The following is an 18,687-nucleotide window of genomic DNA, read 5'->3' as shown; positions in this document are numbered from 1 at the left end:
AACTTTGAAGATGTGATTAGGAAATCTGAGATGAGGAGACTATCCCGGATCATCAAGTTGGGTGCAGGGTAATGACGAAGGTCCTTATAAGTGAAAGAAGGAAATAAGAAGTCAGAGCCAAAGAAGGAGATGGGATGTAATGGAAAAAGAGGTAAGAGGCGTGCAATTTTTGGCTTTGAATGTGGAGGGAGGTACCGTGACCCAAGGAATGTAGGAAATCTGGGTTTACATTCTGGTTGCGTGGATTCTGAAAAAACTGATGTAAATTTTTTATTTAAGCTCTTTGTGACTCAGTTTTCTCATCTTTAAAAGGCACATAAAAATATCATTACCTGTCTCATGCAGTGGTTGCTATAATTTAGTTGTATAATGTATGTGAAGAGCATCTGTTATGTATGAAACAATAAATGTTAGCTGTTATTGTTAATGGAGAAGTATGAGTTCAAATATAGTATTTTTAAGTAGTAAAAAGAAAGCACTAGTTATAAACCCTGAGGGTGAAAAAATGAAAGAAATGATGGTCCACATTGCATAAGAAAAAAAGAAAAAGAGACAACAGTGGTGAGGTATGGAAAATAGCATGAAACCAAAATGACAAGTAACAGTAAAAATTGTTTAAGTATAAACAGGCTAGTCAGCCTTAATAATGACAAAAATTTGGATTACTTTTTAAAATCCCACAGCATGTTGTATATAAGAGGTACTTTTAAAGAGAGAGAAAGGAAAAAAAAAGTATATGAGAAATGCTCTTAAATTATCTCTTTATTTTGTTTGCCTCTGTTCAAACATTTTAAAGGAGAAATATTGAAACTAAAAGCATAAGCAAACATAAATTAAGGCAGGCACGGCAATAGTAATATACAGCGAAGCCATATTCAAGATCAAGTGCATTAAACGGGATTTTAAAATCTTATTTTGATAAAGGGCACAATTCACAATGAACATATAAAACTCATAAATCTTAAGAATCAAATAATATGGGATTCAAATATATAACACAAAAAACAGCAGAAAGAGAAAAAAATTATTCTCAGAGTGGGAGATTTTAAGATAGCACCTCGGTCTTGAATAAATCAATGGCATAAAAATAATAATATAAAGTATTTGAACAATATTGTTTTTGTAGACATATGTCAAACTTTGTCTTTCCAGAGAATATTTTTTAATTTTTTTCTCAAATATTCATGGAACTGTAGCAATAATTAATCATACATAGAGCTATTAAAAACTCATTAGATTCTTCCCCCAAAAAAGCAGAAATTATACAAATCACATTTTCTGACAATTAAATGAAATTAGACTTAAATAAAAATGGTTTTCGACACAGCAAAAATAAAATAACCACTAGAGAATAGAAAATATCCTCTTAAAAGAAGCTTACTGGAAAAAAATTCATAGGTTACAAAAATCAATATTAAATTATTAACTAAAGCCCTGATATAAGAAGTAGACATCTGGGTATCCCATGAGAGATGGCACAGAAGAAGAATGGAAATGTCTCCATCAGAATATCAATCACGTTTCTAAGTCATCCTGGAAAAGGAAAATTCCAGCTCCTTAGTTAAGAAGGTATGGATAGTGCTGGATTCAGATTATAGTCTCTGTGATCATAAACAAATTATTTTTAAGATTTTTATAAACATTTGAGTGAAAGCTGCTCTCAGTATTCTTTATTATCAAAATCTAGACTAAATGTAGCCTGCCTCACAATTACTATCAAGATTCCGAGGCTCTAAAGCCAGAAAGGGAAACTTGGTTGCAGCATTTCCCAAAATATATCCCGTAGTGTGTAAATGCTATGGTGTGAACAAGGAGGTGGAGAAGGCAGGAAATTCATAGCCAAAGTGCTTAGAAAATGTTAAGTTAAAGAAAATGAAAATATTTCTGTGGATGCAGGATTTCTCAGATTCTTTAATATTTCAATATGCATTGTGAACTGTTAGAAGAAAAACTAGCACAAGTGCTTCATAAATATAGATGACCATTAAACTTTTCTTCTCCAAACATCTCAAGAGACTGAAGTGCTATAGAATATGTTTTGGGAAACACTGTCTTGCTGTATTATTTCTATGAGCTCGCTCTCTCTCTCTCTTATTAAATCTGTTTGTTTCACATTTTATTATGGCCACATGGGTCCTTGCCAATGGTGAAGCTTTTTCAACTAAAGCCCAAATATAAACTTAGACACCTATAGTCAATTGATTTTTGACAGAGGTGCCAAAAACACGCAATGGGGAAATGACAGTTTCTTCAATAAATGGTGTTGGGAAACTGAATATCCACAAGTGGAAGAATGAGAATTGATCCCTTATATAAGAATCAACTCAAAACGGATTAAAGACCTAAGCATAAAACCTGAAACTGTAAAGCTATGAGATGAAAACATAAGGAAAAACCTTCATGACATTAGTCTGGGAAGTGATTTCTTAAATATGACCCCAAGAGCACAGACAAACAAAGCAAAAGTAGACAATAGGATTCCACCTAACTAAAAGGCATCTGCATAGCAAAGGAAACAATTCACAGAGCAAAGAGACAACCCACAAATTGGGAGAAAATATTTGCAAATCATACATCAGATAAGGGGCTAATACCTAAAATATACAAGGAACACCTTGTATACAAGTAACAGTAACAAGGAAACAAACAACCTTATAAAAATGGGCAAATGGCCTGAATAGGCATTTCTGAACAGAAGACATACAAATGGCCAACAGATACATTAAAAAAATATGTTCAACATCTCTAATCGTCAGAGACATGCAAAATAAAACCACAATGAGATACCACTTCACACTTGTTAGATTGGTTATTATCAAAAAGATGAATGATAGCAAGTGCTGGTGAGGATCTGGAACCCTGAACACCATTGGTGGGAATGTAAATTAGTGCAGCTATTTTGGAAAACAGTAGGAAGTTTCCTCAAAAAATTAAAAATAGAATTACCATACAATCCAGCCATCTCACTCCTGGGTATATATCCAAAGGAACTGACATCAGTACATCAAAGAGATATCTGTCTACGCCCCTATGTTCAGTGCAGCATTATTCACAAGAACCAAGATATGGAAACAACCACAGTGCGCACTCATGGAGTTTTATACACACACACACACACACATACATACATATATACATACATACACAATGAATTACTATTCAGCCTTAAAAAGCAGGAAATTCTGTCATTTGCAACAACACTGATGAGCCTGAAGGACATATGCCAAGTGAAATGCTGGGCACAGAGAAACAAATACCACATGATCTCACTTATACATGGAATATAAAAAAGTCAAACTCATAGAAACAGAGAGTAGAATGGTGGTGACCAGGGCCTGGAGGAGCGGGAACAAGGGGGAGGAATGGAGAGATGTTGGAGAAAGGGTACAAAATTTCAATTAGACAAGAGGAATAAGGTCTGGTCATCTATTGCATAGTATAGTAATCATAGCTTATCATAATACACAGAATTATTCCAAAATCCCTAAAAGAGTAATTTTAAGTGTTCTCACCACAAAGAAATGGTAAGTATGTGAGGTGATAGATATGTTTATTAGTCTGGTTTGATCAATCTGGAACATATTCATGTATCAACACATCCCATTGTACCCTATAAACATAAGCAAGTATTATTTGTCAATTAAAAATGAAATGAAACTTTTATAAATAAATTAAAAATAAATAATAAACACAATCTGTAAAAAAAAGAAAAAGAAAAAAGAGAAAAGGGGGAACAAATAAATGAAAAACAAAAAGCAGTAATCGTCATTCTGTGATATTACAATTAAGCCATAGCTCTTTGGTGCCTGATATCAAACTTTAAAAAAATAATAAAATCTAGATTTTATGAATCAGATACGGGGAAGCAGGTTAGGCATAAGGTTGGTCTATAGAAGCCACCAAGCACTATTAGCTATGAGAGACAAAAAGTCAAAAAGGTATCACAGGGCACATGAGCACTGTCCTTCAAAATAGTGTTGGCTGGACAGGCTCCCAAGCAGCCCATGTCGGAGAAGGCAAAGCCTGAAAGTTTTCTTCTCTCATGAGTTATCTTTTAATTTGTTATTATTATTTTCCACAACAATATTACAAATCAACAAATGCCTAATATTCTCTTAGCTTAAGCTCACTCTATTAGTCCATTCTCATGCTGCTAATAAAGACATACCCGAGACTGGGTCATGTGTAAAGGAAAGAGGTTTAATCGACTCACAGTTTCACATGGCTGGAGAAGCCTCACAATCATGGCAGAAGGTGAAAGAAGAGCAAAGGCACATCTTACACGGTGGCAGGCAAGAGAGTGTGTGCAAGGGAACTCCTCTTTATAAAATGATCAGATCTCATGAGACTTATTCACTATCACAAGAACAGCATGGGAAAGACCTGCCCCCATGACTCAATTAATTCCCATGACACATAATTATGGGAGCTACAATTCAAGATGAGATTTGGGTGGGGACACAGCCAAACCATATTACTCATTTTCTGTAAACTGCAATTTTTCATGGATCCATCTCCCTGCACCCCTCAATGAAATCTCCCTCCTGTTGGACCTGCCGTCAGGTCCAGCAAGTATCTAACACTTCTACTTTTAGGGGATTATTTTGACTTCAGTCATATAAAAGATTGCTAGAAGTAAGCCAAGAATAAATTTCTGTTGGATTGCCTTTTGCAATAACGTTTTTGTCCTGTTCTCCTAAAAATGATCTCCCATCTCTGGTCCAGAAAAGTTATGCCTAATTGGATATTGTGGGGATCACTGATGAGAAAAGTAGGACCTCTGAATGCATGTGCCAACTGACTGTAATTACAGCCCTGTGGAAGCCACAGGGGTGGGTTTCTTTATAAAAATGTGAATGAGTTTAAGGCAATTGTAGAAACCCCCAGAGAGATTGACTTCTTAAAAGAAAATCCTGTCTGTGAACAATATCAAGCTGATAACCTTAGCCTGCAGCCTCATCCTGTGTCTCTCCACAGGAGTCCTCAGTCTCCCTTTCCTTTATCAACTACTCCCTTAAAACTTCGATAAAAGACTTCCTTGACCTCAGCAGGGTAACCTGCTGATGGCTACTGATAAAGTGAGAAGCACTATGCACTCAAAAACCATTCATTTTCTATTGTTATCCCCTAAACTGCTGCACTCTCTGTTCCCCTAATTTAGAAGAAAGCCCACTCCTAAGGAGATGGCCTATTTTATTTGTCTACTGCCTAGATCTCAGTTGTCACTTAAATACACTCATCAGAGAATCAAAGACTTCTTATCACAAGAGAAGAACAAATAACACCTTAAGCTAAATAAAAGCTACAAGAATATGCTGCAGGCATGTTCTGATGAGCTTTCTCAAACTGTTTCAGTCTGCCAATATTATGCTCCCCAAGTTAAAGGGACTTAACTTTAAAAATGTGAGAAATGATTAGTCTCTAGATATCTACTCACAGATTTGTCAATTATAAAGAAAGGATGGTTTAATATTCCTTGTCCATTAAAAATTAGCAACGTTATATTATGATGATTTAGAAAAAAGAGTAAGAAAAAAATAATCATAATCAATTACCCCAAGAAAAAAATCAGTAGCCTTTGTAATTTTTGAGGAGGGGTCTTCCATTTGTTTTTTTTATTTTAATTTTAGTATGAATTATGGAATGGGTATCTTCCAATCAGTCCAACAGAGAAAATAATCACACATCATCATAAAAAACAATAAATGCTTTAATGGTTACCATCTAGTATTGCTTACCAGATGTAGACACTTTGCTAAAACTTTCCAATTAGCAATTATTTAATCTTCAAAATAGCCTATGTAGTCATTGCTTTTTTGTTTCCAATTTTACAGATGAGAAAACTGAGGCTAAGAGAAGTTACATAGCTTGCCTGTGGCTACACAGCAAGGAAACACAACACCTAGACTAAAATCTAGACCTGCCTGACCTGGAAGCTTTCTTTCTTTGTGCCCAAGACCCTGGAATTCAGATGTCCTTGTTGTCAAAGACTTTATCACTCATGTACATATTAGCTCCTTCAGAATGGCTTTCCATGTTCACCTCCTCAACATCAAGAACCTTTATTGGGGTCTGTCATTTGTTTGGCCTATACAAGAATGGATCTCTGTCAACTGATTACCTGACAGTGCTGATTTGTGACCTGCTCATTGCATCTTTGATCTGCCACATGTAAGTCCACATTTCCCACTTGACACTTCTTAAACTCTTCATTCATTCTGAGTCTTTTATAAGATATTGTGCATGTGACATTCTAATTCCTTTTCTTTTCTTTCTTCTTCTTTCTTCTCTCTCTCTCTTCCCCCTCACCCTCAACCCACCCCGTCTCTGGAGATAACAGTATTCACATCTTTCACAGTGGGTATATGTGTCTGGTAAAAATTCTGCTCTATCCTTTAAGATCCTTAAGCTCTCCCAATACATGGATTCTACTAATGACCACTTTTTTTGTCTCGTCACTTTATACAGTTATAAGTTCTCAGGGAGATCCCAATTTTTTACCTCCTAAAATATTCATCAGAAACTCTCTTGGGGCCCCATTTTCAACCAGTACTACTGGCTACCTAGGGGCTATTTATAACATAATTCTAATACTTTAACGATTATTGCTAACACTTTAACAACCATTACAATTACTGACAACTTGATATGGCTGATTAAAATACAGCTTTTGTTTGCTTCAGAATTACAATAGTATATTTCTTTCTTTTAGCTGTATTTTAATGCTATAATATGAACAATTATCCAACAGACTTGCTGGCAAGCATCTGAAAGATATCCATTTGAAAGAACCAAATACTAATTTTCTTATTATAAGAGAATAATAAAATTTTGAAAGTTTCAAAATTGTAGTCACGTTGAAAAACATCCAACATACAAGTCCTTTGCTATAAAAATGTTTGTAATTATTAAATGTAATCCATATTATAAGAGACTTGCAAATTATGAATTCCACATGGAAACGTATTTTCTACCCCTCACCATAACCCCCAAGTAACATACAGTTAATTTTCCCCTTGGGGTATCATTCACGTTTAATTTATCACTGATCTGTTGGAAGAAAAACTGTTTCTCCTCAGGACATGTCCAAAAATAAAAATGACTGGTTAGCATTACAGAATGTACTCATTTTGTCCATGATGGGAGGAAGTTTTTTTTTAAGAGAAGTCACAGAGTCAATTATTGTCTTAAACCTAGAGAGGACAAAGACTGTGAGTTATTGGAAATGTAAAACCTAAAATTGAGAATACACATTTGTCACTTTCAAGTAATAAATTGTCTTTCTAACCCTGTTTTGCTCATTTAGGAGAAATAAGTTATCCCTCTTTCTCATTAACTCTCCACAAACTTCCCTGGAGGAAGACATTCACAGTCAGTAGGCTCACAAGTAACAATAAAAAGTCATAAGCAGTTATAGCTTATTGTAATTAATAGTAACAGTAATAGTTATTAATACTGTTAACAGTAACAAGCCAATAAGCATCAATTAACAAGGCCTCTCTTTCCCTCTCAGTGAAACTAAGTGACTGGTGGAGAGAGGGTGGTCCTCTTTTTTGTGTGTTTTGTTTCCCTTTAAGATGAAATCATCTCCTCATTGAACCCCCACCCAGTGGTTCTTAGAGTTATTTATCAATTGCAAATTTTAGACCCTGTATTCTGATCTGAAACTGTGTCCAGAAGGTAAGCAGGCCCAGAGGCAGAAGGTAAACAACTAGGTACCATCAAGTCAAGGCCAGGTTGAAAGGGTTACACAATGTGAATCAGCTTGTAGGCACCTAGCAAGAATCCATCAGAGCATCTTGGGGTAAGAATTAGACCATGTTTGGAAAGAGACATTATCGCTCAGCTGAACCACATCCACAGCACTCAGCATTAAAGATATAAACTGTGGGTTGGTGATTTGAATTCAAACATTAGAGATGTCTGTATCATCATACAATGATGACTACATGTACTCATAAAACGACTGCATCTTTTAGCAGCTTACGAATGTAATGGCAAGCAATGACACTGATCTGACCCCGGGGCAGAAATTTTGAATTTCTTCCACACTTTTCTACAGGGGAATAGAAAACCACAGGAATACACCTCAAAGGCTGATGTTCTGTTCCTCCATGGCCGCTAGCTAAATGTGGGACTTCTGGTCTTAGTTCTTGCATCTATAAACGTTAAGGGTGAATTAGACAACTTCACCAACCCCTTTGCGTTCTAATGTTTTATACGAATGGCCACCAGGAACCTTATCAGAGTCCAAGATATTCTAACAAGTGAAAAGAACAGTGTCCTAGATCCATGATCCCTTACCCAATGGGAAAGGCAAACACATAACATATTTTAAAAGGAATCCCCTTCCCTAGCAGATTTTTTTTTCTTTTCTGGTTTTTGCTTTTGGTTTTGTTTTTTCAGATAGGGTCTCACTTGGTTGCCCATGATGGAATGCAGTTGTGTGATCCTGGCTCACTGCAGCCTCAACCTCCTGAGCCCAAGTGTTCCTCCATCTCAGCCTCCCAAGTAGCTGGGTCTATGGGTGCATGCCACCAGGCCTGGCTAATTTTTGCATCTTTTGTAGAGATGGCGGTTTCACCACGCTGCCCAGACTGGTCTCGAACTCTGGGCTCAAGCAATCCTCTCACCTTGGCCTCCCAAAGTGCTGGGATTATAGGAGTGAGCCACTGTGCCCAGCCCACAGTAGACTTTTCATGTGCAGTGTTTCACAGGCAAGACCATAAAAACAGCTGTTGAAGGGAGATCACGAATCTTGCCTGTTCCGTGTCCCTAAAGGCAACAAAACATGTTTTATAACAAATGTGGCCTGTTACAGCCTAGCTTGCAACGCACATTACTTGGATTAACTTCTTGAGCTCTCTGAGTGTGATACACAAATAATACTAGTTGTGTATCTTTTGCAATCTGGAAAACAGTAAAAATATCTCTTTAGGCAAGACAACACATGGAGAAGAGGACAGATGCACTTTCATGAAGCGGTGAGCCACGTGGTTCCAGATATGCCTTCTCTATGTGAAAAATTACCATTTACACCTGCACATTCCTTTTGAAGGAAAAGATGTTCTTGGTTATTATCTTTTCCAACTCCTTATCACAGCCTTAAAATGAAAATGCTCATCCTTCAGGCTAAGTGATATATATACACACATATGATTATAAATACTCTAATAACATTTTAAATTAACACAGAGGATGAAAGTGCTTTATAGAAGATACTGGAGCTCATTTATCCTCAGGATATCCATGAAATGGCAGCAGTAAGGGATAGTTTGCCAGCTTTTTCAAATGACAGAAAACTGCATGGTTTAAGCAGTCCGTTTTCTCACAATTGTCTTGTGAACTTTTTGCAGGGCCTTATGGAACACAGGAATGCTAACTGTGAGTCTGCACTGACTTCTACGCTCCCTCATAAAAAGATTGTGGTTCTCTGTTGCAATGATCTAGTGTTTTATTCTTACACTTTTCTCTTCCACCCTGGATCCTTCTAGCCACCTCCAGCTCACAGTCATTGGAACCACTGGAGATGCTGGCGTGGCTGCTTGCACACAGACTCAGAAGTTTCCCAAGCTCTACCTTCCTGCTTTCTCCATTCCTCTGAATGACTGAATTTTCTTCAGATTTGCATCTCAGCTTACTTGCATGGTCTTGCTCTCCATACAACTCCAACCTACTTCATACTTAACTTGACTTTTTAAAGATAGAGTCTCTTAAGAAATGCCCCCATGTCTGCCCCAACTTGCAGACCACTTGGGCCTTTGGAATGTCACTGATCAAGGCTCAGCCTTGTGCTCTATCCAGGGAAGGAGATGGGACAATTAGAAAGCACCAAGTCAGTGACAACAAAACCTGGCTCCTTTAGAAAGGCTCTAGTTCCCCTACATCCCCCTCTGCCCCCCATCAGGATGTCAGGGTCTCTAAAATGTTCCCAGGAAAACCTCAGAGCACCCCTTCAGTCCTGCTGGAGTGATGCTGTAAAGAGGAAGTTACCATGAGGGCTGTGTAGGTATAGGGATAGTGGTAGGCCAGGTAGCAGACATCCTCATTGTGTGGGAAGGTGACAGCAAAGGTGAGGGTATAGTAGCACTTCCCAGATGCTCCGCCTGCAACAGCTGCACTCTGGTGATAATGATTTCTAAAGAGAGAGGAGAAGAGAAGAGAATAAGGGAGAGGTGGGAGGGGGGTGCAGGGTCACCTAGGGTCCTAGATGCTATAAATCTTGTGCATTATATACTGTCCCGGCACAATGGCCTTCACTTGAAACATTTCTGTGGGTGAAACTGAGAAAAGGGAAATGTACAAGTGAACTTACTGACAGTTCATGAGTCAGTTCAGCAACATGTAGCCTGGCCCATCTGCCTCCCAATTGTGCCATATATGCTACCGACCTTTCCTTGCTGTCTGAAAATGAGGACTATATAGTCACTGAGCTAGAACATTGAGGAAAATGTGAACAGTTCTGTTTTTCTTGGGTTTCCATTGGAGACATAAACTTTATCACCCAAATTTGGGTTCCCCCAATCCCTATCTCTCCCCAGCCCACATAGGATTCAACTCCTTCCTTTCCCCTCCACCTGCCAAGTAGATTTATTAGCAATCACATGATATATTGAGTTCCAATTCAACATTTAACATATGTCATCTTATGTTATTATTGCAGCAACCTATCGTGTGGATGATGAAACAAAAGCTTAGAAAAGTTAATTCGCCAAAGGACCCAAAGCTAAATGGTAGATACAACATTGAGACCCAGACCTCTCTGGCTGCAAAGGCTTTGTTCTTTCCACTGTATATTACTTTCTTCCCAAAGGAATATATTTGTCACCTCAAATGTGGTTCAGCTTCATAAGGCTTGAGAGTGCACATTTTCTTTTGTCAAAGATGAAGAACCAATTTTGATACTTCAGAGAACAGTATCAAAGAAAATTGCACCCAGAAGTCCATTCCGAGCAATATTTTCCCCACACGCTGCCAACTGATGCTGAGACAGCTGCGCAGGATTTCCTGAGAAATGTTATCATCAAGGCTGCATTATAATGCAAAATACACCCGGACACCAAGATGTAATTCCACCTTTGAACATTTACAACATTGGCTTACTAGTCCATTGTGCTTTTGGTTTTATTGGGGGAAAGGGAAGGGGAAGGGAAGAAATAGTAGGTAATTATTCTTGTGTGTTCTTGAAAAATATAACAAACATGGGTTATTCTTTTCTACCTTTTTGCTACCTTCATGCCACTCCCTACCTAAGCAAAAAGTAAGCACGGAAGAAAGAGATAGAAAATCTGTTATTTTATTTCTCATGGTTTTGTGGCTTTTCAATATTTATACACCTAGGAATGGGACTAAGGGAAGCTGGTAGCCCACTGACTATGACCTGATACCTTTAACTTCCCTCAGCTCTGCCAACATGCCAATCTGGAGCCTTGGTCATGCTAGGGAAAGGAGGGTACCCTGTAACAACGTAAGCTCAAGTGGCTGTCACACCCAGGTTTTTGTCATTGTATTAATAGAATCCATTTCCTTTGTGCCTACAGAAATAGAAATTTTAAAACAGTGTCTTCCCACATGGTGTGATATGGATCGCAATGCCTAATTGGGTCTACTTTGCCAGATTGCCCCAAAGTTCTGAAGCTTCTCCAAAAGCTATAACTCTGGTTATTAGAAAGTATGTAAAGAAGCAGATGGTAGCTCAGAAAGCATGCAAGTTACATATGCTCTACCTCTTATTTGCTTTCTGATTTCCCTTGTAAAGGCTCCATGCAAACATACACTCAGTTTACACCTTGCTGAGCAATAAATGCTAGTCAATTACTCCTCTTTACAGGAAACAGCAGTTGAAATAAAATGAGCCAGGGATAACCAATCAAAGCGTGGAAGAGTGCTTCACTTGTAAGCATATATGTGTGAGTGCACACACAGATGTGCATGTATTCATGAATGTAAAGGCAGATGGAAACATGCACCTTGTGCCTCACTGTCCCCAGTTCTTTGCCTACAAATGGTGGAGACAGAGCCTGTATCTTGACTAAAAATAATAGATGTCCCTAAGGGCCAGTAGGGTTGGTCTTACTTGGCATGGGCCTTGCTTCTTTTTAGGTTCCCCACTGCACTATTAGTACACTAAAGTCACATCACAAGCACATTTAGCCTATGCAAACTCAACCTGACCACATTCAACCACAGGAGACAGCAAGAAAGAGAGAGAAAAAATAAAATCCATGTATTTATCTCTATGTTCTTGCCCTCATTCAGACCAAATCTGGACTCCAAGGAAAAAACAGCTGCAGTGAAATGGAAAGAGAAATAAAATGGGCCAATCCTTAGCTCTTGAGCTTCCATGGGCTCAAGATTTAAGGGAAGTGTAAGGAATTCAAATGGTAGTTCTGACTATGTCAAATCTGCATTCCCACACCACCAACATACACACACACACACACACATACACACACACACATGCATACACACACACACTCTCTCTCTCTCTCTCTCTCTCTCTCTCTCACCTAACACGCTACCCGCCCCCCCCCCCCCCCCCCATAGCTTGGTGATATTAGATTCTCCTGAGCAAGACTAAAGGCTCCCTACCAACAAGCCAGCCTTCTCCAGGATGGTTGCACACAGCTGGAATGCCAAAAAAAAAAAAAAAAAATCTTATTATTAACACCTTATTTAGAATGACTTTCAGCTAAAGGAAATTCAGTTACAACCCTTGTCTGGGGTCTAAACTCTGGCTGAACCTAAAGCAAATGTCAGGCATCCCCACTGGACTCTCCTGGCAGCCACCTTGTAGCAGGAGTTGTCCAGGAGATGACTCTACTTCCAGCACACCTTCCTCTGCAGAGGCCTTTAAACTTTCCCAGGATCTTCAAAGCCAAATGTTTGATAAATCTCTAAAGTGAAACATCTGGCTTGCTATAGTTCATTTCATCCATGATAAACTGAGATCCCATCAACAAGTTCTTTTCGTTTCCCAGTTATGATGTGGACATATCGAGCGATGTTTGCAAGAAGCAGTGTTCATCCTTCCTATGTTAAATTGTTCCCACGTTCTTGCTTTGTATGGAAAGCCCTTTCCATCTTCCTTATTTAGCTAAGTCTTCTTCAGTCTTCAAGATTTAAGTCAAGTGTTTCCTCTTTCAGGAAGCCTGCCCTGATAGCCCCCTTATCACTCCTATTCTCATAGCCAATACTTTATGGCAAGGACCATGCTTATTCATCTGTTTATCTTTATGCTTCCCACCTTGCCTGGACATAGCAGCTGTTCAGTTAAAGTTTGTATAATACATGGACCCAAGACTCCAGGAGTAATAATTAGGTTGTTCAATGTATTATCTCCAATCCTAATGACATCCTTTCAAGGTGAGTATTATTACATACATTCTACACATGGGAATTAAGGCTCACAGAGGTTAAGTGTCTAGAGCAATTCCACACAACAAGTATAGTAAACAAGATTTAACCCCAGTTGTAGGCTTAGCTCAGAAACTAAATTTTTTTTATTATATCACCTGCTTCTTAGGAATGGGTTAAAAAGGACAAGATGTCTTATGCCCAAGGTAGCAAGTAAGAATCTGAAGTTTTGGTCTTCATAAATCAGAGCTGCCTATGAACTTACAGTCTAAAATAATAGAAAAAAATGTAAAATAATCAAGATGAGAGCTAATAAAATGATCCATATACTATGACTTTTATATCATTGGTATTTGATGCCACTAAGATGTTTTTACTAATTATTAAAAATAATTGCTAGCATTCATTGAACACCTATTATGCACTAGACACTGTTCTAACCTTTACATGTGTTTTATCTCATGTCATTTTATCTTCAGAACACTTCTATCAGGTAGATACCGTTATTATCCCATTTTAAGATGAAGAATCTGAAAGAAGTTGGTATAATTTGCCCAAGGCCACACCATTAATGAGTGGTGGAAGTTTGAGTCAAAGAACTTCCTCTCCTCAATCTGTTCGTCTAGATGGAGAAGCAGCCTGGTGAAAATCAGGAGTGATCTTGAAGATTAGCTGGATCCTATTGGTCATCTGGGGTCAAAGATGACCTGGGCTGGGTACATCCAGCAACTTCACAGCTAAAAGGCTTTTTGTTTGCTTTTCCATTCCCTGAATCATTTATCTTTGGAAGGATCTGCACTTTTATAATCATAAAGACTTCAATGAAGCAAGGAGCAAGTACACAAAGGCATAGTTATGAACTCAGGTTATTTCCATTTGTACTTAAAAATATGCTGGAAAGTCATTGTTTCTTTTCGGCAGGGTGCGTAAAATAAGCAAATGCCATGATGGAGAATGGATTAGATAATCTTATAATGACAATGGCTCTGTTTAACAAGTGTGCATCATTTCACTTAACAGGATCTAATAAGGCAGAGCAGCGAAGTTGCCAGGCTTCCCTGTGTCTGCAGCATTTCTAATATTCTATATAACACTAAATCTCTCTCTTGAGATCCCGCGGAAGGATGCATGATGGCAGAGCTCTTGTATGACATTCATCTTCATGAGTGAGCTGTTCCATCTCCTCTCACGAGCAGAGATAAATGTCAGAAGAGATCAGCCGTTGTGTATTACATGGCCACTCTAAGCGCATAGCTTCCCTCCCTCTGCCCTTCAGCACCAAAATTACTTTAGACCAGAGCTGGAAGAGAATTCAAAAAGGTGTGTGACTGTGCACATCAGAAGAAGAAGCAGACCACAGGGAACTAAATAAAAAAGAAACTAAAAGGGCCCTTGCTTACTTTTACGAGAGGCAGGGTAAAATGAATCTGCCCATTTCTGTTCCTCCCTCTCGAGGGGCATTTTTTATTTTCCAGCCTAGTGGTCATCAAGGTGGAGAAGAGCAGGGGGTGGAATAGAAGGGGTGGGAGGTGCTCCAGGGGAGGGGCAGAGTGATCAACTGACCACAGGCAGAAAATATTAGAATTTCTCCTTAAAATGAGTATTATCTAGATAGTAAGAAAGAAATTAAGTTGTCTACTATTTAATATGGGGATTGGCATGGCTGTCTCGATATCAACCTAATGTGATGGGTAATTATAAAACAAACTAGATGATGGAGCAGCAATCTTATCCACTCATCATTGTTGTATTCCAGGGCTGGAGTATGAAAAACACATGATATTCTGCATCTACGGTTTTTATATGTTAGTTAAGCATCGATTGTTGCATGGGAGAGGTCTCCAAAGGGAGAAGTGGGAACAGCTAGCTCCCTTCCTTTTTCTTTTGCTTTTAGCTTCCAGCAAGGTATTTAAGTTTACAGAAGCTTACTTTGATTTACAGATTGTATTACCTAAATTAAACTAAACCTCACAAACTAGACAATTACTTTTTAAAGGAAAATCTTCTTACAAGCCATCTATTGATGATAAAATTAAATTGCAATCAAAATGACCAGAAAATGGCAGAATGGACATAGCCTACCCCTTACCCTTAATATTAGGTCTTTCTCGGTAATTCTCATTTTTGTTAAAATAATCTAATCAGATCTAGAAAGTTAATCAAAATTTCTCAAAATTACCAAAAAGACTATTTATAACTACATCTAATGGTAAACTCCACGGCAAAATTCTAGTGTGCCCTAAGCTGTAAATAGCATAAAGATGTAACAATTAGGTAGATATAAACTATTATTTATTTCATCTTTTTTTCCTAATTTAAAACTCTTCACTTTTTGCATGCTTTCTTATGTGCATAATATATTAGTATAGTAATGCATATATACTTTTTTAAATGTATAAACTAATCTGGTAAGAACACATACAAATATATCTTATTGATTAGTGGCACATTGTCAAAATAGTTTGGAGACTTTCTATTTGATGATGATTGGCCCTACAGAGTAGTCAGCCCACATCCTTAACTGTTCATCATTGCTGTCAACTTCAACTTCTGAAAGAAAATGCAAATGCAAATCCCATTTCTTCTATGTCTCCTTTTTCCTTTCACCCTTCTATAAACATGCTCAGATACCACGGCTCACAGTTGTCTCCACAGTGAGCACCCTGGCATCCTCTTAAAACATGGCACCAAGTCTGGGACTTTAACAGCATAACAGAAATAGAGCAGAGTTTCTAAAGATATATTGGAGACAAGGAAATAGGGAAGTAAAGTTCTCCCAGATTAATATACCAGAGATAATAAAGGCAGGAGAGAAGCAAAGAACTCTTCTAAAGCAAATCAACTCAAAGATCAGGATGGGTAAATAGGGAGAGAGATATTGTATAATCTAAGGCATCATTTTACAATTGAGAAAGGTGTTCTAATTTGTGGGTGAATAGAGATTACACATATCTATCCTGTTGTTACATCACATTATTGGGAATATGTTAACACAACGTGGTGAATAATTATAAAACAAACTACATTACAATGTAGCAATCTTATCCATTCATCTCTGTTGTATTCATGGCTGGAATATGAAAAATGAATTACATTATACATTCATGATTTTTTTCTCATCCCTCTGTTGCTCTTTAATCACATAGTAATTGTCTTGCTAATAACTCTAAAAGCTATCAGCATTGATTCTCCTAAGGTCAAGGCTGTGCTTTTGAAAGTGTGGCTTCTTCCTTCTTTTGGGAAATACGTGGTCCCCTTAGCCTTCTTATTCCGCAATTCCAAGAGGAGCATCCTCCAACGGGACATTTATACATCCCATTAGGAAATAATGCAAAATGTTAAGTTTGTCCAATCTGTTACTAACTTTCAGGTCCAAGCCAGCTCTAAGCTGAGTCTTTCACATTTACTGAGAATAACTATTTTAAGAGAAAACTAAAAGTCATTCTTGACACACCAAGGTCCAAAAGTAGGTTTTCATATTTTTTTTTGCTGCAGTTACAGACTATCACCTTGAGGTGATTTTTAATCTAAATCTCTCTGAACCATAAGAAAGGCCCTGAGAGTCTTAAGATAGGTGAGCCAGAAAGTAGTTGCCATTTAGGTGAATGGAAAACCAACAAAGTCATAATACTGTGCAATTTTTCTAAAGGATATAAAAAAATCCTCTAAAGGATATAAAAAAATCCTCTTTAGATTCATATCCTAATAGATCAGGGATTGAATACCTCCAACTCTTTTATTACAGACTGCTAGTCAGCCTGGCTCTGTGTCTTGTAGACTGTCATTATCTCCATGGTGATTTTTGCCTTTGTATCTGATACAGCAACAAGATTCTTGACCTTTCCCATCTATCAATACTCCTATCCTCAAAGTCTCAAAAGCCAAGAGGAATAAGGGTATATACTCTGTTTCTTTTCCATAGTGACAACTATCCCAAACTCCAGAATGTCTGATCATACTTTTTTAGAGGCCTCTAGTAATTTCAGAAAGAGATGAAACTTACTTTATTTAAGAAAGTAAGTACTAGTCTCTCAGTTTTTATAAGAAACTAGCACTGAACTAATAATTAATTATATATATTCCACCGCTCATAGCAATCCCTATCCTTATTTTCTTATAAATTTGAATTTTATTTTTCACCTGAAGAAAATGTAAACATAAGCAATCTAGATGTCTGGAATGCATTTCTTTCATCAAAATAAATGGACAATTTAAAGTTCATTATAACTTTGCAGGATAAACTGATGAAACTGGCGACTGATCAATGATTGAAGATGAATTTTGAAACTCCTCCCTCTTTTATTTTTTTTCCACAAAATTACCTTGCTATGGGGAGGAGTTACTTATGTGTAATTGTCACATATTCACCCTCCTGTACTTTGGAAAACTAAACCACAGATGGGGAGAAACAGGATAAAACATCTCAGACATTTCACTCTCTGGGTTCAGTGGAAACAAGTAAAGAACTAAGGCTTGACGCACTAATCACAGGTAGAATCTCTGTGACTTCTAATATCTGACAACAAGATCTAAAAGTTTTAATATGTTTAAATGAAGATAAACTCTTTCAGCAAATCAAAAGGTATTTCTCGAGGTCTACTGTGGGTGCCAGTGAATATGTTTATACCTCTGAAGGGCAGGACACTGGCCATTAGGACAGTGACAAAAAGTTTAGCAGACAAGCACAGATTGCTGATATTTATAAGATCAATATGGAAAAGTGGGAAATTGAGAGAAAATTACAGGACAGAGAAAAGGAAGCTAACAGCGCTCTAACTTACTTGTAATAACATATTTCATAGCCTGTCCGTATCCAAGTGGGTTTGCCAAGAAGAGCCTCCTTCACAGAATACAGGGTGGGCTGCATCCCTACACAAAATCAGAAAGGAATTAATCCATGAGGGAAAGAGAATTGTTCTGGGCCAAATAATGACCCCCAAAGATACATAGGTCTTAATCCCTGGAAACTGTGACTATTAACTGTATATGGCCAAAGAGATTTGCAGATATGATTAAGTTAAGGATCTTGAGATGGGGTGATTATCCTGGTGAGCCCTAAATGCAATCACAAATAACCTTGTGAAAGGGAGGTAGAGGGAGGTTTGACTATAGAAGAGATGCAACGTGGCCAGGCATGGTGGCTCATGCCTGTAATCCCAGCACTTTGGGAGGCTGAGGCCAGCAGATCACAAGGTCAGGAGATCAAGACCATCCTGGCTAACATGGTGAAACCCCGTCTCTACTAAAAACATAAAAAATTAGCAGGGCGTGGTGGCACACACCTGTAGTCCCAGCTACTTGGGAGGCTGAGGGAGGAGAATCGCTTGAACC

The 18,687-nt window shown here is 37.9% G+C and overlaps 1 protein-coding gene across 1 annotated transcript in view; it reads right to left on the bottom strand.

The window, feature by feature from the left end:
* AGBL1 (AGBL carboxypeptidase 1) overlaps positions 1–18,687 on the bottom strand; it is a 912,082-nt gene that overhangs the window by 617,736 nt on the left and 275,659 nt on the right. The window contains 2 exon segments of the mRNA XM_054451589.2: positions 9,994–10,138; positions 18,138–18,225. Coding sequence (XP_054307564.1) covers positions 9,994–10,138; positions 18,138–18,225 — 233 coding nt within the window.

This window comes from Pongo pygmaeus, chromosome 16, assembly GCF_028885625.2.
Source record: "Pongo pygmaeus isolate AG05252 chromosome 16, NHGRI_mPonPyg2-v2.0_pri, whole genome shotgun sequence".
In the NCBI taxonomy this organism is placed as follows: domain Eukaryota; kingdom Metazoa; phylum Chordata; class Mammalia; order Primates; family Hominidae; genus Pongo; species Pongo pygmaeus.
The sequence above is the reverse complement of the archived record's forward strand: the minus strand, read 5'-3'. Positions and strand labels throughout refer to the sequence as shown.